General features: G+C 33.7%; 2 protein-coding genes across 2 annotated transcripts; one reads left to right on the forward strand and one right to left on the reverse strand.

Moving 5' to 3' along the window:
• Positions 1-14,643: 14,643 nt before the first annotated feature.
• LOC129303533 (triacylglycerol lipase OBL1) lies at positions 14,644-19,212 on the forward strand. Its single transcript, XM_054942908.1, has 5 exons — positions 14,644-15,014; positions 15,239-15,432; positions 15,613-15,646; positions 17,881-18,503; positions 18,596-19,212. The coding sequence occupies exons 1-5, from the start codon at positions 14,708-14,710 to the stop codon at positions 18,872-18,874; spliced, it is 1,437 nt and encodes a 478-aa protein (XP_054798883.1). The 5' UTR covers positions 14,644-14,707; the 3' UTR covers positions 18,875-19,212.
• An 866-nt stretch (positions 19,213-20,078) lies between these two features.
• LOC129304055 (uncharacterized) lies at positions 20,079-23,592 on the reverse strand. The gene is made up of 8 exons (XM_054943682.1): positions 23,232-23,592; positions 22,734-22,866; positions 22,507-22,602; positions 21,741-22,403; positions 20,972-21,332; positions 20,650-20,731; positions 20,236-20,486; positions 20,079-20,133 (listed from the first exon to the last, which is right to left on the reverse strand). Exons 1-7 carry the CDS (start codon positions 23,406-23,408, stop codon positions 20,280-20,282), a joined length of 1,719 nt encoding a protein of 572 aa, XP_054799657.1. The 5' UTR covers positions 23,409-23,592; the 3' UTR covers positions 20,079-20,133; positions 20,236-20,279.
• Positions 23,593-27,266: the final 3,674 nt, after the last annotated feature.

Below are 27,266 nucleotides of genomic sequence, written 5' to 3' on the forward strand. Positions count from 1 at the left end.
ATCATTTTGAGTTTTTATATAATCAAGATTAATCCTTTTCTGGTCATGACATCTTTTATTATTAAATTAGTTGTAAATATCATGGTAACTCTATCTTAAGGTTAAGTATGTACTAATTGTGTGTTTAAAAATTGGAGATTTTACAAAAACCATCTTTCAAACATACTTATATATGTTTATTCAAATTCTAGTTCACATGATTTTCTAAAACACCAACAAGTTTACCTTACTCTATTATTAATTTTGACGTACATATGTAAGGTCTCCCTTACCAAACCCCATTTAATTTCAAATCATGGCAATCAAGGGTTTAATCCTCAAAAAATTATCAAATTGTAAAATTTTATAAAAAGAAAATTTCTCAAATCCTTTTTGAAAAGAATCCCAAATTTTGAATTTCAAACATTATTTAATAAGCTCAAATTAGAGTTTTGAAAGTAATGCGGAAGCTTGGGGATCAATTGGGATCCAAAATAAAGAGTTTTAAAACTAAAAAAATAGATTTTATGTAGAAAATGACACATGCACCGTAACTTATAGCATGTGCACTGCGCCTTGTCTTTTTTGTGACATGTGCCCTGGCGTATTGCACAAATTTGACATCAGTACTATCATTAGACAGCACATGGAGCAAACTTTTGACGCATCCTAAATTTTCGTCCAACATTTGATTGAGGTGGTTTTGGTGTCTATATAAAGCCTTCTCTTAACTCTATCTAATAGGACTTGTTTTACACTCAAATTTTTTTTTCTATAAAAAGTTTGACGCCAAAACCCATTTTGACTACTTTTTCACAAAATTTCTCAAATGAGTGTCCCAACTCAACCACACGAGCCAAATAGCTCATACTAACCATCCAACGACACTCAATAAGCTCTAACAAACCAGCGCAATGCGCACATAGAATCAAAAACACATTTATCATAAAAACCATCACTTAACCCTGATTTTTTCAAAATACAAAGGGGGAGCAAAAGTTGCACAAATACATCAACTTCTTCTCAAATCTTTCAAAATACATATGTCTCTACTTGTACAAGTATTTTAGCCCTATCTATGGGTTTATAACTAAAACTCACTAACCTAGGGTACAAAATACACTTATACACAAAATCATGCAAGTAGTGTAGAAATCATGTCAAATAATCGTAGTTGGGAATTACATTAACAAATACACATGAAAACAATAAGAAGAGACATAAAGAGGATTACTCCACAATCTTAAGCCTCTGTGTGTTTTCTTCGACTTGGATCCGATAAGCTAGGTCCTGAAAATATTAAGAATTAAGGGATGAGTACAACCACTCAGTAACCAAGTTTCACTTAACTTATACAATTGGATATCGATTGTAAATAGATGCAATTATGCAAACGCATAATATCACATATAAATACTTGGCCACGGTTCATAAGACTAACAACCATATGACTAAGGCCACAACACACAATATCATAATATTTCACAAAGCATAACAAGGGGTCACAATAATAACAACCATGTACCCCTCACATGTACTGGACCATAAAACTAATAATCATGTGACCGGCCTTATATGTATGATTATATGCTAATCTTATACCTTGCTGTTACCTCCAACATGAAACCGATAGCTATCATGTGGCTATGTCTCTCATAGACTGACCAGCCCACCACTTGTGAGGAGCTATCAGGTCAGGGTGAACTCACTCATTTATGTAATCTAGTTTTCCCTAATACTAGCTACCATGGGGTATCATACCCTTAATCTAGCCTTCTCATGAACCGATAGAGACTAGTTAGGTTCAAGTCCCTCGTAGAATAAGTGAGACAGTCCTGAATCAATTATGAGACAAGGGTTACCTCTCGATTCCAACGGTCAGGGTCAAGGCAAGTTCTCGATTCCAACGGTCATTGCCAACACAACGTAAATTTAAATCAATCTACTCCTCTTCTCAAGCGAACTCCTGCTAATGATCATGTTATGCACATGTCTTATATAATATACATTTCAAGAATCAATTCATGACTCTCCTATTTAGTCACTCCACACATTCAACATATTACATATCACAATTCTTTGCTTTTACAACAACATGCCACAGGTAAATTTATAAATCACAAGTGGGTGGCATAATAAATGTTTTTCCTTTTCAAAATCATTTCACAATGCCAATATGCATCATTTATTTAAATCATTAGTCATATTTCATAAACATAATTAGCATTCAACTATACAAATTAGGTTTCCTTTAATTACCTTAAATCTTTGAAAGGTCAAATATTTACCCCTCACAATATTAACTTTCAAAGCTTCTCCCAAGTTTGACTAGTGCCAAATGATTCACACTACAATCATAAGCAATCAATGCCATCATTATCTCATTTTTTATATTCTACCAACCTAAATCTTTACACACTCTATTTAATCAACTCATAAATCACTACCCATTCATACCTAATGGGCTCTTTAGGTTCTATTAATACACATTATTATTAATAACACTTTAAACCATCATTAATCCACATAAACCTCTCCAACTACCATATTTATGTCAATTTTCAGGTATTAAATGTTCCCATAAACCAACCACTTTCAAAATCATCAATTTAGTGTTCAAATATATTAAACAATGTTCATTATACCCATTTCAACTAATGAAATTAGACCCATATCTCTATGAACTAAATTTTAATTTTTCAACTCAAACCCTACTATAAGTCATCATAAATGAGGGAGAGAATGGAAGAAGAAGGCTTAGACTACCTACCTTGGGTGTTTGAGAGCTTTAAAACATCAACAATGGGAGCTAATATGTATGCCCTAGTAGAGCTCCAACGTTCTCTTTATTTTCTTCCTCTTCTCTCTTTTATTTTCTCACACAGACGTGAACTAAGTTATCCAAAACTTTGCCCATGCATGGCACAGAAGAGTCTGTTACATTTAAATCTACCTCTATCCATCACGGTGGACTAACCACGCGTTGTGGCATGTGGCACAGAGAACACATCTTTACTTTTTCTTCCTCTTTCCTTGGTTGGGTGACCTACCATTGATCTGGACCCACTTCTAAGATTGAAATCATCATAATTACACCAAGTTAAGCACCTCTAGCCACACACCTCATTACTCACTAATCAAAATAATTGAGTTAATCACATTAATTTTTTTGAATGTTATAAAACATATTTTTTCAATTAATCCCACAATCATTCAAACGCATAAGTAAAAAGATTAGATTATTCGATTATCTCAACTCTTTCGTCACAAAAAGAGTTACTAGGGAATTTTGCAGCTCTGTAAGATTCCACTAATTCCACAAGGTTTGATCAATATTTAACCTACAAAATTAAATACTAATATCAATTCTCAACTCTACTAAACCCCTTGTTAACCTAAATTTAGGCACGCACGCTATTCAATTCCCATATTTATCATCATCAACACTTTCAATATAAATCATTATCCCTATCTAGCACCTAGAGACTTAGATATCACCAAATCACAACCTATATTGTTCCAAAACTCAAATTTTCAATTAGGGTTTGTATAAACCCTAGCTTAAAACTCCAAATTAATATAAAATCCTTAAACCTAAGTGTAGAAACCTAATTTAACTCCTTAAGGCTCCATTTAAACTAATAGATTCAGTTATATCCCAAGGAGAGGTCCCAAGGAGAGATGATAAGAACACCCAAATATATCTAAACTTATTACAAATTTGCTTGGAGAGGAATTCTAGTGTTCCAAATTTGCAACCATGATTTGTACATAGTTTTTGTTTTCATATTTTTTACTTTTTCATATTTATGTGGTAGTGGTTTGTCTCCCTTATGAGGATGCTTCTTTGATTTTTCAAAGCTGTAGTTTTTTTATTTTGCATTTAGATTGTTAAATGGAAGACCTTAGTATCAAAGGTTAATATGTTATTTGAACCGTAAACTTATTTGAATTGTAAACTCATATTTGGTATATTATGAACCTTAAACAATTAAATTTAGGATAATTTTGCCCTTATCATTAAATTAAAACAAGCATATGCTACTTTTAAACAAAAATGAGATATGATGTGCAATTTCTATCAAATTCCATTCCCCTCTCTCTCATACCCTACTTTATGGATTTGAAGAGCTTAAAATATATAGATGGACCTAATAATAACTAATGAATTTTCCAATAATATCTAATGAATATAAAATATTCTCTAAATCTAAACAAATCTGAAAAATAAATCTTTATAAATATTATATCCTAACAAACATTACAACAACATAACCCTTCACTTGAAAGATCAAAAACAATTCTTCCCTTAACCTAAAGGTGAATATACAACCTCAAAATAAAAGATAAGACAATGAAGTGAGGACTAAATTAATCTCTCTCTTGAGGTAGGATTCAACCTCCTAACCTCTAACCTTTTGTGACACCTTTTATATAGAACTTAGGATGACCTACTAACTTATGTGATTAACACTAATCTATTCTAATTAACATTCCAATAAAGTGGTTGATCAATATAATACTGAACAATTAGCCTTTACTTTCTCATGTGTCACCCCCAAGAATTTAACCAAATAAGCCTTGTTACATTATCTTTGTGTAGGACTTATGTTAATGAGGGAAATCTCGCAGCAAATAATATTGAGCTTAATAAACAATATATAATAAAGTTGAAGAATTCATAAACTTAACTCTTGAAATTTTTAATTAAAATGTGATATCATTCCATTATTCTTGCTCATTTGTTATCTCATTCCTATTTTCAAGTAATCGCACCTCATTTGTAATAGACCTTAGTTTTGTCAAACCTTGAAAATGATTTTTTTTAAATCTTTTTCTTCTTTTTTTTAAAGAACATTGAAAGAGAAAATCCCATCCATTGGTTTAGATGATAAATTTCTTCACCTCTATCCATCTTTACAATTTCCCACAACCTAAAATAGGTGGTTGAGTGCATAGCACGACTATTAAATCAACACATCCCATCTAATTTTTTTTTTCAACCTCGGTGAGTATAAGATAAGATAGATGGGTTATTAATATTGCATCAACACTATAAATCATGTAACCTCTTTCTTCTCTATACATCCACAATAATTATTATCATTTTGTTTGATTTCCTAAAAAACAGAGGAAATTACATGGCTGGTTTAGATGAGGAATTTCTTCAACTTTAAAGGGAAATTAAGTTAAAAACTTAAGATGTGATTTAATTCTTAATAAGGTTTAAAAAATCTTAAATTTTAATTTAATTTAGGAGTATTGAAGTGAAAATAATTTTAATAGTAAAAAATTAAAATATCCTTGATAATTTTGTTCGAGATATAAAATTATTAGTTATTAATTTTTTTTGTTGTACTTGTTAATTTATTGATATAAGTTGTAAATTACATAACTTGACCTTTCAATAATCATATAAGACTTAAATATCAGTTGTTCAATTAGTTTGTAATTTACAACTTATATTAATAAATTAATAAGTGAAATAAGAAGATTAACAGCTAATAATTTTATATTTTAAATAAAATTAATAAATAAATAATATTTTGATATTTTTATTATTAAAATTATTTTCATTTTAATTTTTTTAAATTAAATTGAAATTTTAAATTTTTTAGAATCGTTAACAATTAAATCACATTCATGATGCGTAGTTTAAATGTTCCCAACTTTAAATGCCTGGCGCTATTTTCTCACAACTACTGAAAGGCAATCCAATAAAGATGATAAGATTGCTAAATCAACGCATCACATCTCCTAATATATATATACACACACACACACACATGTCTATGTTTGTTTCAATGCATCGCCTCAGCCAGGGAACAAGACAAGAAGAGTGAACAATAATTTCACCAAATAACGAAACCTGTCATGTCATTGTGACCCTCTTTTGCACGTAATTATCCACATAACCTTATCATGGAAAAAAAAAAAAACTTACCAAGAATATCTTCACCTCAAAAGGGAAGGCCCCACTTTGTAAATGGTGTAAGGACTATTAATGCTTGTGCTTGAGTGAACCAGATCGTAAATGGTGTAAGGACTATTAATGCCTAAAATAAATTAGCAAGTTGATCTGATATAACTTCAAATTTGAATTCAATGCAGTAACAGAAACACACAAAATCCAGTAATAGAACGCATAGTATCTTTGCAAGCAGCCCAGTTAGAATCACTAAAAGCTTTTAGCCGAAAATCAAATGTTGTGGAGAAGGAAAGAGACCAGCACCTAGAGAAGACTTTATATAACAAAGCACCCTCTAGGCAGCTTGTAGATGAACATCATGTGGGTCAGACACAGGGGCGGACCCGCGGCTATTGCAAGGGGGGCCCTGGCCCCTCCCAACCCAATAGCGCCACCTTATGTAGTATATGCCCTCTCATGGATCGCACACTCTACAGATAGTCCAATGATTTGATTTTCTTCTTCAAAAAAAGCCCACCCCACTTAATCAAAATAATCCACCATATTTGCATATGCGTGCACGCACAAGAAATTTATACATATAGACTCACACACTTTGGTCCTTTATATACACTTCTCAACATTTTTCATGCATTTGATAGAAACAAATTCCTTTCTTGGAACGAGCAAGCTCTAAACCAAGAAAAACGCAACTTACCAAGATCTGTGCTAGAAAATGCTTAAACTAGACGGCATTTAATGTCACTGATTTAGGTTAGATCATTCCCAACAAGAACAAGGTCATCTGCATAAACTAATAATGCAATGAAAGGATACTACTGTCAAAAAAGTTTTTCACGTCTTTTCTTAGGACATTTCGTGTCCATAATCGTGGGGTATATAGATCCAAATGACATAAAAAATTAACTTATTTACGTCACTTTTATAAGGGATATGGATTCTGGAGAAACCACGTCCTTTTTTGTAAAAAGGGATATAAATTATAGAGAAACCACATCTTTTTTTTAACAAAAGCGGCGTGGTTTCTTCTGAAATAAATATTAAATATAAAAATTTAAATTTAAATATCTGTCATTTCCATTTTATTATTCCAACTAACTATAGATTTTACAAACTTAAAAACAAAAGAAAAGAAAAATAAAACCAAATCAAAATTGATGAAGTAACCAAAGATAATGGAGAAGACTCAAAAAGATATCAGAAATATCTACAAAGAAAAAGAGCTTGTGGGTGAAAATAACACTAACCAAACATTGCTCGCTTAAGAAAAATAGGAGGAGAAGCTGTGGATCTCGGCTGTGGGTCCCGAAGCTATCCGTCAAATGGGGGAAAAAGGAGGAGATGAGAAGAGAGAGTTGTCTATCGAATGCTCAACATTGAATGCTACCCTCAGATCTCTATTCAGTTTGTCGACCATAGATCTCAATGTTGTGGGTCTCGATGTAATGGGAAGGAGAAGAAAGAGTTGTTGTATGGAGGAGAGGAGAGATTTATAGTGGGGAGAAGATGAGAGACGTGCTGTCATTGAAGGGAAAGAGGGAGAGGAGTTAGGTTTTAAAATATAAAATGATGGAGCAAGAAAAAAGCTCGATCTAATAAAAAAAGCTTACTAAAATTCACGTTGCTTTTTTTTTAAAAAAAAGATCTGAAAAATACTCAAAAATTAATAATTTAAAATATTTTATTTTCTATAATCCACATCCCTTTTTTAAAAAAAGCGATATGGTAAGTTACCATGTTCCTTCTAAAAAAAAGACATGAAAAATATTCAAAAATTAATAATTTAAAATATTTTATTTCTACATTCCACATCTCTTTTTGAAAAAAGTGATGTGGTAAGTTACCATGTTACTGTTTTTAAAAAAGGGACGTAAAGAATATTCAAAAATTAATAATTAAAAAAATTTTATTTTTTACAATTCACATTCCTTTTTTTAAAAAAAGTGACATGGTAAGTTATCACATCTCTTTTTTTAAAAAAGGGATGTAAAAAATGTCTAAAATTAATAATAAAAATATTTTATTTTCTACAATTCACGTCCCTTTTTTAAAAAAGCGACGCAGTACGTGGATTGTCTTACATATTCAACACTTACTTACAAAATTACTATTGCCTCTATTTTTTATGTCACTTTTACAAAAGTGACTTAAATTGAGGAACATAAAGTGTATATTTGTAGTAGTGGGAGTAGATTTAAGAAATAATAATAGAGAATGATCTAAAGGAGATTAAATATAACAATTAGAAATCAATGTAGAAGAGAGCTTAAAATACCATTGTTGACTAGCCTGTTTGAGATCATAAGTGCTTTTTGTGATTTACAGACCATATTAGGATGAGGAGCTGAAAAACCTTGAGGACGCTGCATGCAGATGTCCTTAGAAAGACCCTATGAAGAAAAGCATTATTTACATCAAGTTTATGTAAAAACTAGTTATGAGTAGTAGCTAAAGCAAGCAATAAATGAAGAGTATTATAGCAACGGGGGAGAAAGTGTCAAAGTAATCAACACCTTCAATTTGAGTGTAGCTCTTAGTTACCAAACCAGCCTTATGCTTATCCAAAGTACCATCAACATGATATTTAGTTTTGAAAATTCACTTACAACTGATAGCTATGTTCTCTTAACAGGTAGTAAATGAGTGAGGACCTAGGTTTGATTTTGTTCAAGAACATTGATTTCTACAGTCATGGCAACTTTTTATACATCATGTTTAATAGCTTGGTTGTAAGTTTTAGGATTAGAAGTAGAACAAATAGCAAGAACAAAATTCTTATACGAAGAAGAAAGATGAAAATATGATAAAAAAAGAACCTAAAAGGTAATGAGGAGTACTTTTGATGAGAGATTGGTTAGTAGAAGAGATAAGGGCATAATGATAATCTTGCATATATGAAGGTTTAGTGTGAGGCCTAGTGGATCGATGAAGTGGTGGAGGAAAAGGAGAAGAAGTTTCTGGAGTGATAGAAGGAATGGGAGAGGAAGAAATAATTGGTGATAGGTCATCATTAGAACCTAGTGAAGAGAAAGGTTGAATAATAGGAATAGAAGATAACGGTGGAGATAAAAAGGAGGACAGAGAAACAAAGGTGAAAGGAAAAAAAATTTCATGAAAGGTAACATTATGAGATAGAAAAATATTGTGAGACTAAAGATCAAGAAGAATAAAAGCTTTAGAATTAGAAGGAAACCCCAAGAAAACACACATGGAGTCCCAAGAAGCAAACTTAGATCAATGAGGAATTGTGTTTGAAACAAAATAGAGGGAATTGACAAAACAATTGTTCAAAGGGTGTGATGTTATGAATAATATAAGAAGGAAGGCGATTAATGAGGTAGCAGCATGCATGACAGCAAAAGATTGATACACAAGAGGAAGATGAGATTGAAATAAAATATATAGCTCTGGAAACATTTAAAAGGTATTGATGTTTACGTTCTGCTAAACCTTGTTATGAAATATTTATGCAAGAAGTTTGATGAATAATACCAAAAGAAGCATAGAAATTAGGCATAGAAAATTCTAAACCATTATCAGATCAAATGATTTCAATAGAACAAGAAAACAAAGTTTGAACGAAAGCAATAAAATTCTTTAGGTGACTATAGGTTTCAGATTTAGTTTGATAAGAAAAAGCCAAGTATAACGAGAACAATCATCAATAATGGTAAGGAAATAATGATACCCTTAAATAGAAAGTACATAAATAGGATCCCAGATGTCAATATGAATGAGATCAAAAATTTTATTACAAGTATTGGAGCTTATAGGAAGAAATAAGGCATTTTTGTTTAGCAAAATGACAAGTGTCACATAACAAAGGATGAGAAGTATAGGAAATGGATGAAATCTATTTATGTAATACAAAAAGAGTGGAATGAGATAGATGACCTAGTTGTCTAAAGAATATGATTTGAATTTGAAGAAGCAGAAGCAAAATAAAAGCAGCTAAGTGAAAGTAAGGTAAAGGTGATATATTTCCTCGAATAGAATTAGAGTCTTGAGAGGACAAATTATTCACCATAGCAAAAGAGTTACAAAACTTGAATCCAAGAGGATATCCATGTTTCTGATAGCTAGTCTCTTCAATATGATGAGTCTTACCCCAAAAGGTTTTACATTGCTCTCAAGCCGAAAACATTGGATTAAAAGGAAGTAATAGAGAAGGAGAACCATCAATAGATTTCAACATGTTCTTGGAAAGTAACGCCATATGCATGGCTCTAGCCCAACAATGATACTTGGAGCTATCAACAAAGGAGCAACCAAGACTAACTCTTGGTTCTCATTGAGATGGATGTAAAATGGACTGGTCAAATCAAAGGTTGGTAGAATAGGGTTAGGGTTAGGGGAAGGGTTGGAGATAGAAGATGAAGTCTCGATAGCCATGAGAACAATAAGGTTCATAATACCATATTACTAAACAAAAATGGGAATATCTGAATGAAAAGTGTATATTACACTAATGAAGAAAAAAGAGAATACAAGTGTTTATATAAAGGATTAAAAACATTGCACAAAAATAGCAAAATCAATTACAACTGACAATTTAGTTGAAATTATTTTGAAACTGACAATTGGAGGTAATTTTGTTTGAGGCATAATTGGGCACTAAATGTGGGCACCTCTCCTAGTAAAAATTTGAATCTTGATTCTCTATATTATGAGAGATTAACCCTTTCTATTAAACCCAATCCCTATTAATTAAGGACGTTAATGTTTTCATAGGCTCGTGAGGGAGAATTTTGTAATTGTGGTATTTACACCAAGTCATTTCATCCATGACTTCACAATCTTGGGGAGTTAGGAAAATTTATATTTATTATAGCTAAAAATAATTTAGGAGGCCATCTCAAACCCTTTATCTTCCCCACTCTATATCAATCCTTGAATCTTCCACACTTATTTTTATTTTGAAACTAGGGCTAACTAGATGATATTGCAGAGTTGAGTCCAGGCCATGGATAAGGACGAGTAGAAATTCGTGGAAATCCCTTTGACACATTGGCCTCAAGGTTAATGTACCCTTTTGGTGCTCTGCTCAGCGACAAAAAATGGGCCATGACGTGTATCGTCAATTTAAACTTGTCTAATCTCTTATGGGGATGATTGGCTTTTGACCTTACAGCTACGCGCCAACCTCCTCACGCCTAACAAAACACATACTTGCGTGTAATAACAAAATGTCGCCAAAAATCAGTGGAGAATTGGTTCTAATTGATAAGGAAGTAACTGTACTAGTTTAACTAGATTGATTTCGAACATTGAAAATGCAGCAGCATTGATTGTAGAGTTTCCTTTCGAAAGGATCCCTTTTAAGCTCAATTTAAATTAATTTGAACCCCATCAACTTGATTTGGAGTCAACCTAAACAGTAAAAAAAATCATTGAAGAATTAATTAAATTGATAAAGAAGTTGTACAAGTTTAACTAGAGTATAGAGTTCGATCTTTGAAATTTTTTTTTTTTTTTTGCTAGCGTAACTAGAGTATTGAGTTCCAACTTTGAGAATGCAACAATTTTGATGTGGTAGATTCTCCGTCCAAAAAGGTTTCTTTTAGCTCAATTTGAATTAATTTGAATCCCATCAGCTTGATTTGGAGCTAACCCAGCCAAAAAAAAAAATGTCGGCAAAAACGGATACAATAAAAAACGTACCGTAAATAAATATAATCCTCATAAAATTTCCTCTAACGCAGTGGATATTAACGACGCGGCCGCTTAGAATTCAAACAATGATTCGATTTGATGTTCATATTAGTTAAACATAACTGATTTAACACGTCTAACCAGTACGAGAATTAATTATTGGGCTATATATACCAACCTTAATATTTTATGCTTTGTACTTAATTTCGTCCTAGCTTCCAATGTAAGACTTTCAAATTAAGTGGCCGATCAATGCTGAAAATTTAACCTTTACTTTCTCATCTTTCCCTCTTGCTTTCAATTTGTTACTGATTTTCAAATCGATTGTATAACATGTAGCCTGTCCTCTACCATTTGCTTACCTTTTTAGTTAAAAACGAAAAATAAAAAATGGGCAAGGGGACATTAATTATGAAATGGGAATCAAGTAGTTAGATTTTATAAATACTTCCTCTGATCTTATTTATAGAGAGAGAGAGAGAGAGAGAGAGAGAGAGAGAGAGAGAGAGAGAGAGAGAGAGAGAGAGAGAGAGAGAGAGAGAGAGAGAGAGAGAGAGAGAGAGAGAGAGAGAGAGAGAGAGAGAGAAATTAGTCCTATTTGTAAGTCATTTCATTAAATTTTCATCACAAATTTTCTCTTTTATCTTCTATTAAATGTTAAAGAGAAAAAAAATATGTAATTAAAGTATACATATTTAATAGGGATAAAGTTGAGAACTTATTAAATTTTAAGACAAAGTTAATAAATTTTAAAGTTTTTCTTAATAATGATGACACATGTTAGAAGTAATTTATAAATAAGACGAGAGAAATATATCTCCATTGAATGAGAAGACAAGAGATTTTGTTGAATAATACAAACATCAATTATAAAGAAATCTTGTGATCCTATTTATAAGATAAAGAGATAATATTATTGTTATTATATTTATAAGTTACATCATTAATTTTTATCACAAATTTTTTTATACTATCCATTAAATATTAGAGAAAGAAAATATATATTATTAAAGTATACTAGTATATATTTAATAAAAATAAAATTAAGAACTTATTAAATTTTTAGATAGAGTTAATAAATTTTAAAATTTTCTTTGATTGCAATGAAACATGTTAAAAGTGATTTGTAAATAGGATCATAGGAATATTGTAAATGGAGAAATTCAGGCATTTAAATTCCAAGCACCTAGAAGAAATTAGCATTGACTTTCTAGTTAATAATTAATTACGTGACCGCGTTTGCTTGGCCTGGATTATTATTTACAACTTCTATATAATAATGAAGTTGGACTGAGTTTTTTTAATTAGTTAACAAATAAAAAATTATGAAACATCATCCATGACTATTGAAAAAAAAAAATCTGATTTTTCAAAATTGTTTATTACATACATAATGTGATCGCTTGCAATATTTCTTGCACGTGACTTGTGGTGTGGAAAAGAGAACTCTAAATAATTAGAGTCAGGAATTAGAGTCAGGTCGGTTGAGCTGCCATTTTAGGATCATTTTAAATTTTATTATTATTTTTAATTTCAATTTAAAAAATAAAAAGATTGATGATGAAATTGAACATTAGACGGCTAAACTCATCGTCAGCCGCAACCAGCAACCACTTCACTAGCCGTCTAGCCCACTTTAGTGGATCATGAAATGAAAGAAGAGGCAGAAGGATTCACGATTCAACTATTTTGATGATATTTTATTTAATATTAGATTTAAATGTTTAAATTTTACACATTTGTTGTGGTGTGGACTTACTTAAATTTATTTTTTAGATTTAATTATATATATACATATATATGTTATAATTTTTCAGGATTATCAATATATTTTTAAGTTTTTAAATTTTGAAAAAGAAAAAATATAAGGGGTTAAGGCCCTTAGGGCAGCCCTTCGACTTTAAGAGCTAGGATTGAATTTTGTAAAATAAAATCTTAAGATATAATAAGATTTGATAGGATTGATTTTGATCTTTCAAATGCTAACCCTCTTACTTTGTATCAGCCCGACCCTAATTTCCAGCTTCGTCAACAATCTATTATCCGTAACAACTAATCAAAACAGATATAATGATAAAAATTGAAAGCGTTCATCATGATCTTTTTTCAAGTAAAAAACAAAACAAGGGCACATTTTTTATTTAACAAAGAATCTGATAATATCTCATAATTTAGTGTTGTTATATTTCCACGCGACCAAAAGTGGCCAGAATAAAAATATTATTGTATTACATATAGGTCTCTTTCTTACCACTAAGTGAAATAACAAAAATGAAGTCAATATATGTTTATGGATTTGTTCTTAGAAAATGGTAGGTAGTATATATAGTAGTCATCCGTTAAAAGCAAGGAACAATAAATTAAATGAGCATATGAGGCTATGAGCACAATTTAATTTAGTATTTAATTTTGTAAAATTCTTGATCTTGGTTTCTACCAAACGGAGGAGCCTAAGAAAAGATGCCTAGAACTGGACGGTCGTAAATTGTAATTCGATCTCTGTTGTCCAAGAAAGAAATCTGCAGCACCTGCTTTGGGGATCTGGGTAATATGACATTGTTGATTTGTAGCTAATAGTGACACACACACACACACACACACTATATTTGCAGATGATATTCTAGGAAAATCATTGATGCACTAGAAAAGCAAGAAAGGGGAAAAAATAACCTTCTTCTTGTGCAAAAAAATTGGAAAGGACAGGTGAGGCGACTTGGGAGAAGTCATTTAAATCACTATTAATATTAATTTAATTCTTATGTTAAATTCATATATTATTAATAAGAAGGTCAATTAAATTTAATTCAACCCTGTAATTATATTGTCGTTCATCATGATGCGCGGTAAGCCCCGCTGGACAAAGTGTCACACCATCATCATCAGAATACAAGTCATTAGTTAATCTGATTGATTTATTCAGTTCAGTATCCACTATTATTATAATATTTCACCTTTTACCTGGTAAGACCTAGCTACCTTGCATATTAGTACAAATTAAACATAATTAAATGAAACCCCCTTTCCCAAGTTTGAAAGGTTTCTGTTTGAGACGTTGACACTACAACTCAGACCTCGTATATAAATCTTCACCATCATCATTATCTTTTGTTCAATAAGATTCCTCCTTGTCATTGATTAAAGTAACCAATGGCTTCCAAGCAACCTTTTGAAGGCGATTACCTGTTGCTGAAGCCAGAAGAAGCGAGTGTGGTTGATCTCATTTGCCTCCTCTTTTCTTCTAAGTTAGACAGCAGAAAGTTCATCGAGTGCCCAGCAGAGACGCAGTACAGACAATTTCGACGACGATGGATCCTCTTCATCTCCGTCGTGGCTCAGAGGGCCTTCCTTGCCTCCAAAACGTCCCTCAACAAAATAGGCTACCTGGTGGAGATGTGGCTCAACCTTCTCTCAATCAATGGCGGCTTCATAAGGCTTCTGTTCAACATTCTCAGAGGTTTGCTTCCATATCCACGATCACAATACGTAATATTTATTCCCTGCAACCTTCCTTCTTCCATGGCTCCACGCACGTGCATCCATGTGGATTAATGTGCTGGTGATTAATTTGTTGTAGCTAATGATGAGGTTGCTTTTGTTTAATTATGCTTAGCTTTACCATTTTTTAATCAGTGATTCTTAGGTATTGCTTGTGTTATGGATGGGTTGGTGAATGTGCAGGAGCGATGAGATTACCGGAGAGATCGTCGGCGAAATTTAAATCGACGGTGGGAATCCTTGACCCTCGAATGAAATTAGACAAGAGTATTAAACCTGAGGATACAAAGTACAAAGGGTTTCTATCTATCATGGCCTCTAAATTGTCCTACGAGAATCCAAACGTCGCTGAAAGTGCTGTCAAAGATTATTGGGATGTACGTTAATTAGTTCATTCCATTACCTCTTGTGTTCATGACTGTCTCTAGATTATACAATAGTTTAATTAACTGGATAAAAACTATCATTTATTTGATTATTTTATTAATTATGTTATGTTCATGATCCAATAGGTTATTCTTGTTTAATTTTGTTTGCTTTTATAATCGTTATTGCAGATGGATTTCTTGGGGTTCTACAGCTTCTGGAACGGTAATTATAAAGCAACCTTGAGTAATTTTTTTTTTTTGAAGACACGAAATAGATCTGAATCTAGTGAGTAATTAATAGGCGAGATATACATACATGATCTGTTTGATTATATATATTGAGGTGGATTTTCAGAGAATATTAACTTTTTCAAGGTGGCGTCAGTAAAAACAGGCAACTTGAGTTGCTTTAATTACTATGACCAATTTGCATGCTCCTTTTCTGTTAATGGTCTAAAATCAAAATCACATTTTGAAAAGAAAAAACAGACAAATAGAGAAAGTTCAGGCGCGCTATGAGCGTTCCTTATGAGAATTTGATTCATCTTTAGAATTATAATCCCCACCGAATCTGATTGATTTGTTATCATTGGATGTCTTAAATGTCTGTCTCCTTGTGTAAAATTACTTGACCTTAAAACTTTTTAGATAGAATTTTACATGAAAACTTAAGAATAATGGTATTCACTTTGTCTTAAATTATAAAATATTTTTGAACAAAATCTCACATATTAATAAAATTCATTAAATACATTTTACAAATTTACATTTTTAAGACAAAAATATAAATATTTAAAAATACACTTCATTTAATACTCCATCAATAAAATAGTATTGAAGAAAGAGAACATTGAGAAAGATAATTTTAAAAAAAATATTATTAATGAAAGCTCATTTTTATCAAATTGTTTTATATTTTGAGATGTTGAATTTTTTTAAAAATGTTTTATAATTTGAGTTAGATGAGTACATTGTAAACATGCTATGTGTTAATTAAGCCGTATCGTCCATGATTCTGTGTACTTATGTTATTTACAGCAATATTGGTCATTACTTTTTTATTGCCACCAGTATTGAGTAATTAACGAGTACGAGCTTTATTTGATAAAAGAAGGGGGAGCCGTCGCAAATATTAATTAATTAATTTGTTAATTAGTCAATGGTCTCGTGTTTCTCATATCAATATCCTCTCTTTGAATCTCGGCTCCTCTTATTTTTTTTCTATTGTTAATTTCTATTCGTAAGAACTAGGCATATTTATAAAAAATCTCGGCTCCAAATTAGACTTCACTCATTCTCTATGTCTAAAAGTTGATTTTCGAAACAATTGGTTATGACTATAAATTGAACTCGGTGAAATTAAAGTGTAAGACAATTTGGCATTGTTAATTGTTTTTTTCTCTAAAAGAGAAACATTTACAGATTTTACTCTTTGCTCGACTATTTTAAAGTGATTATCTTGAATACTGGTCCCCCCCCCCCCCCCCCTTTAAGGTGAGTCATTTCACCCTTGCAACCATGTCATTGGGAGTACCACTATTATTATATTTGGTTAAAGTTTTACACATGCTTTCATTGAAAGGAAATGAACTTGAGCTTTCCATACACGCACACTTTTTTATTTTATTTATAAATCATTTTTAATATATTTTAATAAAATTAAAAAATATTAAAACTTTATCCTTATTAAACATGCACACTTTAATAACATATTTTTTCTTTTTAATATTTAATAGAGGATAAAAGGAGAAATTGTAATAAAAATTTATTGATATGACTTATAAATAACAAAAAAAAATCATCTGTACCCTATATAAATAGAACCAAGAGTGTGTGTGTGTGTGTTCATTTCACTAATTATGCTTCCCTGGAAATTTCACAAACTGTTCTGGGTTGTCGTTACAACAAAACCTTCTTGCATTTGACACGACTGCTAAAGAGGGAATAACCCTAGGAGCCAAGTTATAGGCTCATAGATGCGATTTCTCCTCTTGATATAAAGATTAACCTGTTTTTTTCATAAAATATTTAACTGAGTTTGCCAGTACAAACCATTAATATTAGCATATATATTTACTTTTAATATTAGCATATATATTTACTTTTATTTTTCTCTCCTTTTAAATTCAACAAATGTCACCCAAGATTCACTCAACAAAAGATAAAATTCTAGGATTTTTCTGTTTACCACACAGTAGTCAGCAAACTCTTGCGGTCTCAAATTTTCACCTATTAAATGTTTACCCATTCTTTAAAGCCCTAAATATTTTATTCGGCACATAATTGATTATGAATCAAGTAGCAGATACAGAATATTACTCTTGCAGTTAATAATTTTTTTTTTTCCCTCTGCTCTTGTAGTTGGTAGAACGTGCTTCTATGTAGTTGACACCCAAGTGGGAATTATTTACTCTTGAACTAAAAGTTGATGTATTATTCTAAAACAACGCTGTGCAGAATACCAGCAACATGAGTCCACACGAGCAATCATGCTTCGAGACTCGAAGTCTGAACCCAACTTGATCGTAGTGGCATTTAGGGGTACCGAGCCATTTGATGCAGCCCAATGGATCACAGACGTGGACATCTCATGGTACGAGATTCCCAAAGTGGGCAAAATCCATGGTGGCTTCATGAAGGCATTGGGGCTGCAGAAGAATGATGGGTGGCCCAAGGAGGTACAAGAAGCCGATGATGATGAGGTCCAACATATGTTGGCATATTACACCATCAGAAAGGAGCTGAAAAAGATGCTCATGGAAAACGAGACTGCAAAGTTTATAGTGACCGGCCACAGTTTGGGAGGAGCTTTGGCCATTCTGTTTGCGGCTGTTCTAACACTTCACGATGAAGCATGGTTGCTGGATAAGTTAGAAGGTGTTTATACGTTTGGCCAGCCAAGAGTAGGAGACCAACAGTTTGGTGAATTCATGAAGGACAAGTTAAAAAAGTACGATGTCAAGTATGTGAGGTATGTTTATAGCAACGACGTGGTGCCTAGGATTCCTTACGACGACAAAACCCTCTTGTTTAAGCACTTTGGTCCTTGCGTTTTTTTCAATAGCTTGTACAAGGGGCAGGTATGAATTATTGAACTCATGATTTGTCTTCTCTGTTCGGCTCTGCTATAGTTATGAGAGCTTTTGTGGGTTTTGTATATATTGAAATGCAGGTCTTGGAGGAGGAGCCTAACAAGAATTACTTCTCGTTGTTGTGGGTCATACCCAAGAACTTGAATGCAGCTTGGGAGCTAGTTAGAGGTTTTATGATCCCCTTCGTTGAAGGTGACGACTACAGAGAAGGGTGGTTAATGAAAATATTCAGGCTGGTTGGATTGATAGTTCCTGGATTATCAGCCCATCTTACTCAGGATTATGTGAATCTTACTCGATTGGGTACATTACCTGCATCTACGAAATTCCAAAATGTTCAAGATTCCAAGGATGAGTAATGCAGAATGTGTGCTATTTTGTTTGTGGGTGTCAAAATTTATATTCCCTATTTGACACACCATATAAGGTCAGATGGTTAAACATCGTATAAAATAAAGTTCAATAGTAGACCTGATAGGATAAGACCTGATAAATCTGGGTAGTACGTGGTGCGACGCTCTATAATAGAAGATCTTGTATTGTTTTAAGATAAATATTATCATATGTTTGATACTGACGAGGACATATGGCCTGGAAGGTCCACATTAAATTGGCTATAGGCATGTGTAAATTGTAAATTTGTAATGCTTCACAATTCAATCGCATAGATTAGAGAGGATTCAGATCTCCAATTCAATTCGTCTCGAATAAGATCAATCGAATTGATGTTTGCAATTGAGCATTCAGATTACTCTCGGGTAATGAATTCAGAAGACAAATTAGTTGATTCAATGATAGGATTTGGCACCATGCAAATTATCGATTTCTTGGGAAATTTTAGCGGAAATGAATGGGCTGATGTTGTGAACTGCAAAGCTGCAGTGACACCAGGTGAGTGTCAAAACTGAAAATAGTAACTGTTTACATTCATTCAGATCCGTATCGTTTAAGTACTTCAGTATCCACTCTCCACTACTATCCGCTAACCTGGCCAGAGACGCATTAGGTCCTCTGTTGGGAGGCAGAGGGTTATATCCAATTCCTATACTTATCATTGGATCAACTTCCGACATTTGAGATTTGATATATCTTATAAAAAAATATTATTATAATACTAAACAACAAAAATAATATAAATAAATTGAAAATGTTAAAATTTAAAAAGTAAAAAAAAATGTTTTAATAAAAATCTAGTGTTACTATTCAAATCAAATCTTAATCGTTTAAATTTACTTACCTATGTTTTATTATTCAATATAATAACAATGTTATAAAATCTCAAATCCCAATCATTCAAATTTAATCAAATAGTGGAGATAAGAGATGGAAAGTGCAATGAAAAGTGCAATTTGCCAATTAAGAGCATAATAATACATTTGGGGCCATCGAACGTTTAGATGATGCCGTGGCTAGAGAATGTTCAAGGGCTTTCTAGGATTCTTGAAGATCGCAGGCAAGGAATAAAAAAAAATAGTAACATGCATCTGTGGGACAGTAATTGTCACTAGAAATTGATTCCTGTACAGCTAGAGAATGAAATCATTTTACTTTCCTGATGCACACTGACAAAAATAAAAACTTTTCAAATTTATACGAAAAGGTGTTGAGCAGCTTACACCTAAAAAAATTTAAAAAAAAACAGAGACACAAAAAGAAATGTATCAAAGATATGAAAATAAGTGTTTTCTAAACTAGGATCAGTTTGACCATGGAAATTTACCCAGCATCACATGTACAGTAAAATAAACAGCGTCGGATGATGCATCAAAAGGCATGGCAGGTGAAACAACCACTCAGAGAACCCATCTGACTGGGTCTACGGAAAGATAAAGCCCTGTGGAAATTTCTGCCAACTTGATGGCCCTGGCTGTCGGAAACTGAGCTTCTCATTTCCTGAGCTTTCTTTTGAGCCGATTTCAGCTTGTTCATAATCTTATCCATAGAAGATGATCTTTTCTTCTCCAACTTCATCTGAAATAACGAAAATAATAGTGAGCATGTTGCTCCATCAAGTTTAACTATACTAAAATTCGTTTTGATAAAGAGGGGATCTCGGATAACCGAAATAGTGCTGCGAAAAACAAAATAAATTCAGCAGAACTTGGGATTAAAGAGACTGGTATTAAGAAAAAACCTCTAGTTTCCTCATTGCTGCCTCAGCTTTCGCCTTCTGCAAGTTCTCCCATGCAGTGATTCTAGCTTCTTCCCTCTTGACCCTGAACAGTTAAATTAGCCAGCATTTAGTGGCCAAGAAAAAAGACAAAAAACATGAAGCATTCATCAACAATATACGGTTATCAGAAAACTCTATTGCCCTTTTCAAGTTATTTAAAATATTGTTGTAACCCCCAAGAACTACGTTGGGGTAACATCACTGTGAAGTAATCCTTAATTAATTATCCCTATTTGCCTAGAAAGATTGAACCAAATTTATACAATACCAAAGTGGGACTTACTTGGAAACACTCTTTGCAGTTTCAGAAACATCCCAGGCTGAAGACTGGGCACTTACTTCATTCCTTTTCCGATTGCCAATAGTTTCCAAGCCTCTGCCCGTGAATAGGGCTCTATGTTTTTTGGACCACCTTGTCATGGTGACGCGTTCATCTATCTGCACATCCCTAATATCCATATTAGGAGAGGAACTCTGCAAATCCATCATGGGCAGCACAGGTGTGGTGGAGACAGAAAAAGAAGCCCTCATACTGGGAGAAGAGCATGAACTCCCCACTGGACTCATCTGGGTGGCCATGTCCCTCCTCGAAACAGCACGAGATACATCGGTGGCCGCATCTTTAGAACCATCGAACTTTTCTTCTGTATGTCAAGACAATAGCCAGAGAGCAAGATCAGATGCATTGCAGCATAGCTAGTAAGGCACTTGCAATGAATATCACCATCTGCATCTGTGATGACATAATTAAACACACGATCGTTGACATTATCGCTTAATTTCAAAGATCAAGTTATAATTTGTAAGTATATAAAGAAGAAGCTAGCATCAATCGAACCACCCAGCAACAACATATATGGAATAGTTCGAAGAAGACAAAGGATTAATTGAAATCTAGGTAAAGAGAATTCACGTCAAACTCATCCAAAGTCAACACTTTTGGGCCGTGCTTTAAATAACTTTCCTGTGTATCGAAGAATATATTTTTATGTATAACTTCACAAATATGTCAAAATTCAACGGAAGATAAGGTCCAAGGATGGATGAAATGCCTTGGGAAGACAAGGATGACTGATTCTGCATCTCAGAGCATCCATGCACACTAGCCGAACGGGCCATGCAAGGATCTGCTCGAGTCGGAAGCACTCCACCATGGCTACTGGAATGGATTGTCAATCCATCGGCTCGGATAACACCGGCTGTGAATGGAGAACCTGCCATGAAATTTCCAGCATTTCCCCCTTCTAGCATGGGCACTGCCGGTGAATAGAGCGAATGATACGCAACTCCAGGGGGGCCAAGTGGACCACTCTTTGACTTCGGCCGCCTCTGGGGCGGTGGAAGGGAACACCTCCCCCTACCATCTCCTGAAACAGGGCTGAAAATCCATCTCTCAGCATCCTCCCATTTTGATGGCAATGTTCTTCCATTATTTAAAGGCAACAGAGACGCACTGACTTGCTTCCTGGTAGCACTAGTATGCAAAGGAACTCGCTCAGAACTCCAACCCTTCTGCATTACCATACCAGCATGCCGATAATTCGGTGTTCCAGGACTAGGGAAGTTGTTAGACTTGCGAGTTGATACTGCACTCTTCTTCATGGTTCCCAGTCGAGGTGAAGATCCGGTTGCATTATTCAGATCTAAAGAAGCAGGCCTCCGCCGGTCTGCCTTTTTCAACAAAGCTTCAGATCTTGATCTCCGATCTTGGCATTCTTTATGTTATTCAGAAGCAAGGCAGGATATTAGATTCCCGGGATTTTAAAAAATAAAAATAAAGAGCCTAAGGCCTAACCCTTGCTACTGATTTGGTGTTACCTTTAAGGGCCAGGGAGAAAGAGTTTCTAGCGGAGTCCAATTCCAAGCGTTGATCACCGTCTTCAACGTCGTCAGCATTGTTGTATTCCTTTTGAGCTGCGACAAACGTTTGTGCACACAGGGAGTGAGACCCGTTGGCGAGTCGCTTATAAAAGTTGGCAAGGCCGGTCGCTTTACGAATCTTGTATGTTCGTAACATAAAATAAAAAAAAACAAATTAACAGTACCTTTTGCTTTTCCTTCCTCTCTTATGATGCGACTATGCGTCTTGTTTGCTGCGTATTTGTTTGGATCCGGATCCGGATCTGGACCACTCCAATTCTCGGTGGGAGAAAAATCACCACCATGCACTGCCAATTGCTGCAAGAGACCCAAAATTTAACACTTAAGAACAGGACGAACCTCAACTGTTTGAACTTGGATTCTGATCCATCCAGACGCGTGACATGGCAGTTCGTACACTGAAATCGAAGCTTTCTATCCCCAAACATTTAGAAGTAATCCTCTCAGTGAATTTGATTATTTATATTATTATCAAGACAAGTCCAGAATCAATCAAAAGAAAAAGCTAGACGCTCCGATTGGCCCAATTAGTGCAAACGCAGATTATAGTTGAAGCCGAGTGACGTCTATAAGAAACAGAGAGAACCAATTGACCAAATAACACGAAAGCAGTTCCAGTGAAAGCAGTGATATTAGAGAAAGGGAGAAGGAAACAAAAGTACCAGGGAGGTTTCAGAGGCGAGAGAGTCGTGGTCATGAGCGTCAGATGCAAAGGAGCAGCGATCGACACTGGCGGAAGCAGAGGAGAAGAGACTGAAGTTAGATTCAAGAGTAAAGATGACAGAGTCGGGGCTGCAGTCCCTGGACAAGGATCGCTCCTGAAACCCCAACTCCGGCATTGCTAAAAGTCAGAGCAGCGCTTCAGAGGAGAAGGGAGTGACGGAGAGGGCCGACAATGTGCATTGGCGCGTATCGCAAACACGAAAAAGGCCGCTGGCTTTAATGGCTATGGCTTGTGATGGAAGGCCGAACAAGCAAGCGATCGGCGAAGAGAGACAAGAGTGGGCCACATTTAGCGGACCATCCAAGAAAAAGGACAAATGATTTTTGGGGGTAGGATTAGATGAGGGACTTTGTAACGCATCTTTCTAAGCTAATTCTAATTGACCAGAGCACATTAGGCTTTGACTGCAATTTTTAAATGATGATTTTGACAGGCTGGGTGAATTCCGTTCCAGTGAGGTTCAAGTGCCTGGGGCTAAGAAGGTGAATAGAATAGAGCATTTACTAATTTCCCCGCTCGAGCTGGTGATGATTATGTCTGGCGTGTAAGTTTACCTCTGCATATTGGCCCAAAAAAAAAAAAAATGTCTGCATGTGCTAGCCACTGCACAACCGCACCGCACTCTCTCTCGCTGGGATTAAAAAGAGTGAGGGAGAGAGATTACTTTCGAGGCTTCACCACACGAAACCATCATATCCTCTTGAATTTGAATTCTATGGGTTTAAAAAGTGTGTTAATTATAGTTATTAAATTTATTAATATTTAAAAATTATTAAAATATATCAAAGCACTACTTACCCATGTTATTTTTTCCACAAATTTGAAGTCACATGCTTTTTAAGTATCACTCAGTTTAGTTTTGTTTATAAATCATTTTTAATATTTTTATTAAAATTAAGAAAAATTATAAACATTATTAACTCTATATAAAAATTTAATAAATTTTTAACTTTACCTCTATTAAATATATATACTTTAAACATATAATATTCTAACATTTAATATCATTCCCAACATTTAATAAGGATGATAGGATAAAGATATACTACTTTGTTTCTATTTATAAGAGAAACTATCATTTTTTATTTATTTTTTTATATAAGCAAAATCACATATGTCAATAAGCATTTATTATACATTTTCTAAATCGCTCCTCATAATTTACATTAATGAAAAATAATTAATGTATGCTTATGTTGATTAATATATAGTATTTTAGTCCAATTTTTTTATTTTTAGATATAATTATTATAGTTAACAAGCTTTTTTAAATTGGGTGATGCAATTTTTTTCTTTTTTATGTAGAAATGAAGGGAGTACACAATAATCATTAAGGTGTTCTATAAATAAGACCAAAACAAATAATCTCTCCCTGCCATATAAATAGGACCAAATGAGTATATGATAATTTTTTTTTATAATCATTTGATTAAATCAAATGGTTGTTATCGTGTCTTGTGAGACATTTGTTTTTTTTAATACAAGACCACAGATAAACCGTGTAAAAAGATTAAGATCTAGTCATGTCTATAGCCAAAAGGCTTTTACAATCTTGCAGAGGAACATCATAGATCATAGTAATAAAATTATCATCTGAAGTCCGGTACGCTAAGTGATCTGTGCATCTATTCGCTTATCTGTGCATGTAATCAAAAGTGATCACCCAATCCTAAGAGCGAGATGTTTGATGTATTTGATGATGTCAGGTAATGGATGGCTCCCAGAATAATTGTATGTAATGAGAGATAACACCTTCATCGAGTCTGTATGAACATTAATCTTGGGTAACCTTTCATTCCAGCAAAGGATAAAGCCTTCATAGATTCCTATGAGCTCAGCAGTAGTGCTGAACAGGTATCCAATATGCTTGGAGAAACCTTTAATTCAATTTCCCTTATCGTATCTGATGATGCCTCCATAAGTAGCTACACCATTGATATTAATTGCACCATCAATGTCAAGTCTAGCCAAGCAAATTCAAGAGGTGTCTAATTGACGTCATAATTAGTGCTTCTTTTATTCAAATGATGGAATTTAGAAAGAAGCTTCATGTTGCTATCAATTTGATGTATGCTAGAGACTTTCATCGTCAGAGTAGAGCTTCTTGTATCTAATTTTCTAAATATTTCAGTAAACTTGAGCGAAAAGACTTTGCCAGGATTTTCTTCTTGTTTGCAAGTTTCCTACTTCATTCTTCACATTCCAAATTATCCAGTCAACTAAAAGGGTAGGCATTAGCTTGTGCAGGACCCCAGTAGGGTGTAGGTAGTTGTTTTGGAGACAATTCCAAGCTGCTTTCTAAATGAAATGTCTTATTTTCTCATAAGTGGGCCATTTCTAAATCTTAGATCATATATTAGAGTGATTTTAGTCCTTATGAGATTCCCAAGCCTTATGGGCAGATTTAATCGAAAAGTTGCCATCAGAAGAGGGCCTCCAGATAAGAACATCGTCTTCATTTTGATGATTGGGAGGTCAAATAGCGAATATCTGCTTGATCACATAAGAGTGAAGATAGTGGTTTAGAAGATCTATATTCCAACCACTTGCATTCTTGCAAAGATCATCAACTCTGGCATGAAGGATAGAATCAGCATTGGGTAGAGCATAACTAATAAGAGGTTCCGAGAGTGGAGATTATCTGTCATACCAAAAAGATATTTGATCCCCTTTGCCAACTTTTCAACCAACATGATGCATAAATTTGTCCCAAACTTTACAAATACTGTTCCAATATAAGAGCAAGAATTAGGTTTGACAACCATTAGGATTTTAGGTTTATTGCATTTGTATTTATCACGAAGGATATGCACCCAAAGACAGTTAGGTTTAGAAATTAGTCCCCACCATAGCTTTATGATGAAAGCAATTTTTTAATTTTTAAGCTTCCTGATGCCAAGACCACCTTCCTTTTTGTCCTTGGTAATACAATTCTAAGAGATGAGATGCAGTTTTTTAGTGCCGTCAAAAGAATCTCAAATAAAATTCCTAGAGCTCTTTTTCCAATTCAGCTAGAACATTATTAGGAAGTAGCATAGTTTGCATAATGTAGCTGGGTAGAGCCAAAAGAATAGAATTGATGAGAACAGATTTTCCGGTTAAGTTTAGATAACGACTTTTCCAGTTTAACAACCTTGAGATTGTCTTATCAAGAAGAGGAGCAAAAGTAAGTTTAGAAACCTTTTTATGCATAATGGAAATTCCCAGATATTTGCCAAGGTTGCTAATGAGAGGAATCCTCAACTCTTCACTAATTTCTATAGCTTTATTGATGTTAACATTCCTAGAACAATAAAGCCTGGATTTATCAATGTTTATCTTTTGTCCAAAGGCATTGCAAAATTTAGAGAGACATTATTGCATGATCATGACTTGAGATAATGAACATTCTACAAAAAGTAAAAAGTCATCGACAAAAAATAAGTGAAAAATTAGAGGTCCATTAGTTGTAAGCCTAATCGGCATCCATTCATTTTTATCAATGCTATTATTAATGCAATGACCTAAACATTCTATACAAAGCACAAAAAGGTAAGGAGAAAGAGGGTCTCCCTGGCAGATGCCTCAAGAAGGAGTGAATTCCTTAAAAAGGACTTCATTTTAAAGGACCTGCATTTGTGAGGTAAAGATCGTTGCTTGAATCATATTTCTAAGGTGGCTATTCAAACCAATAGAGTCAAGTGTATCATCAATGAAGTTCCAAGAGAGTCTGTCAAATGCCTTCTCGAGATTGACCTTGATAGCCATGAACCCTTTTTTATCCATTTTATTTTGCATTGAGTGGATAATTTCTTGAGCAATAATGATATTATCACTGCTTTGTCTATGAGATATTCATTGAGTGAGTGGACTTAAGACACTCACCAAATCCAACTCCTATATTCTTCCACTAATTACATATCATTACCAATTTATCACCTTCGCCAAGAAAGAAGCAAAATTAAGCATTATCTCTATTAACATTTTTTATTGA

This window comes from Prosopis cineraria, unplaced genomic scaffold (assembly GCF_029017545.1).
Source record: "Prosopis cineraria cultivar Desert tree isolate PC_DT_omini unplaced genomic scaffold, ASM2901754v1 PC2, whole genome shotgun sequence".
Taxonomy (NCBI): Eukaryota; Viridiplantae; Streptophyta; class Magnoliopsida; order Fabales; family Fabaceae; genus Prosopis; species Prosopis cineraria.

Excerpts from the sequence above, each read along its gene's own strand:
- LOC129304055 (XM_054943682.1), bottom strand. The coding sequence starts at position 23,408 with ATGCCGGAGTTGGGGTTTCAGGAGCGATCCTTGTCCAGGGACTGCAGC. Across the intron at positions 22,603-22,733 it reads AGAGGAAGGAAAAGCAAAAG|CTCAAAAGGAATACAACAAT; the intron begins GTACTGTTAATT and ends CGTTTGTCGCAG. Across the intron at positions 22,404-22,506 it reads TTTCTCCCTGGCCCTTAAAG|AATGCCAAGATCGGAGATCA; the intron begins GTAACACCAAAT and ends AATAACATAAAG.
- LOC129303533 (XM_054942908.1), top strand. The coding sequence starts at position 14,708 with ATGGCTTCCAAGCAACCTTTTGAAGGCGATTACCTGTTGCTGAAGCCA. Across the intron at positions 15,433-15,612 it reads CTGTCAAAGATTATTGGGAT|ATGGATTTCTTGGGGTTCTA; the intron begins GTACGTTAATTA and ends TCGTTATTGCAG. Across the intron at positions 15,647-17,880 it reads GTTCTACAGCTTCTGGAACG|AATACCAGCAACATGAGTCC; the intron begins GTAATTATAAAG and ends AACGCTGTGCAG.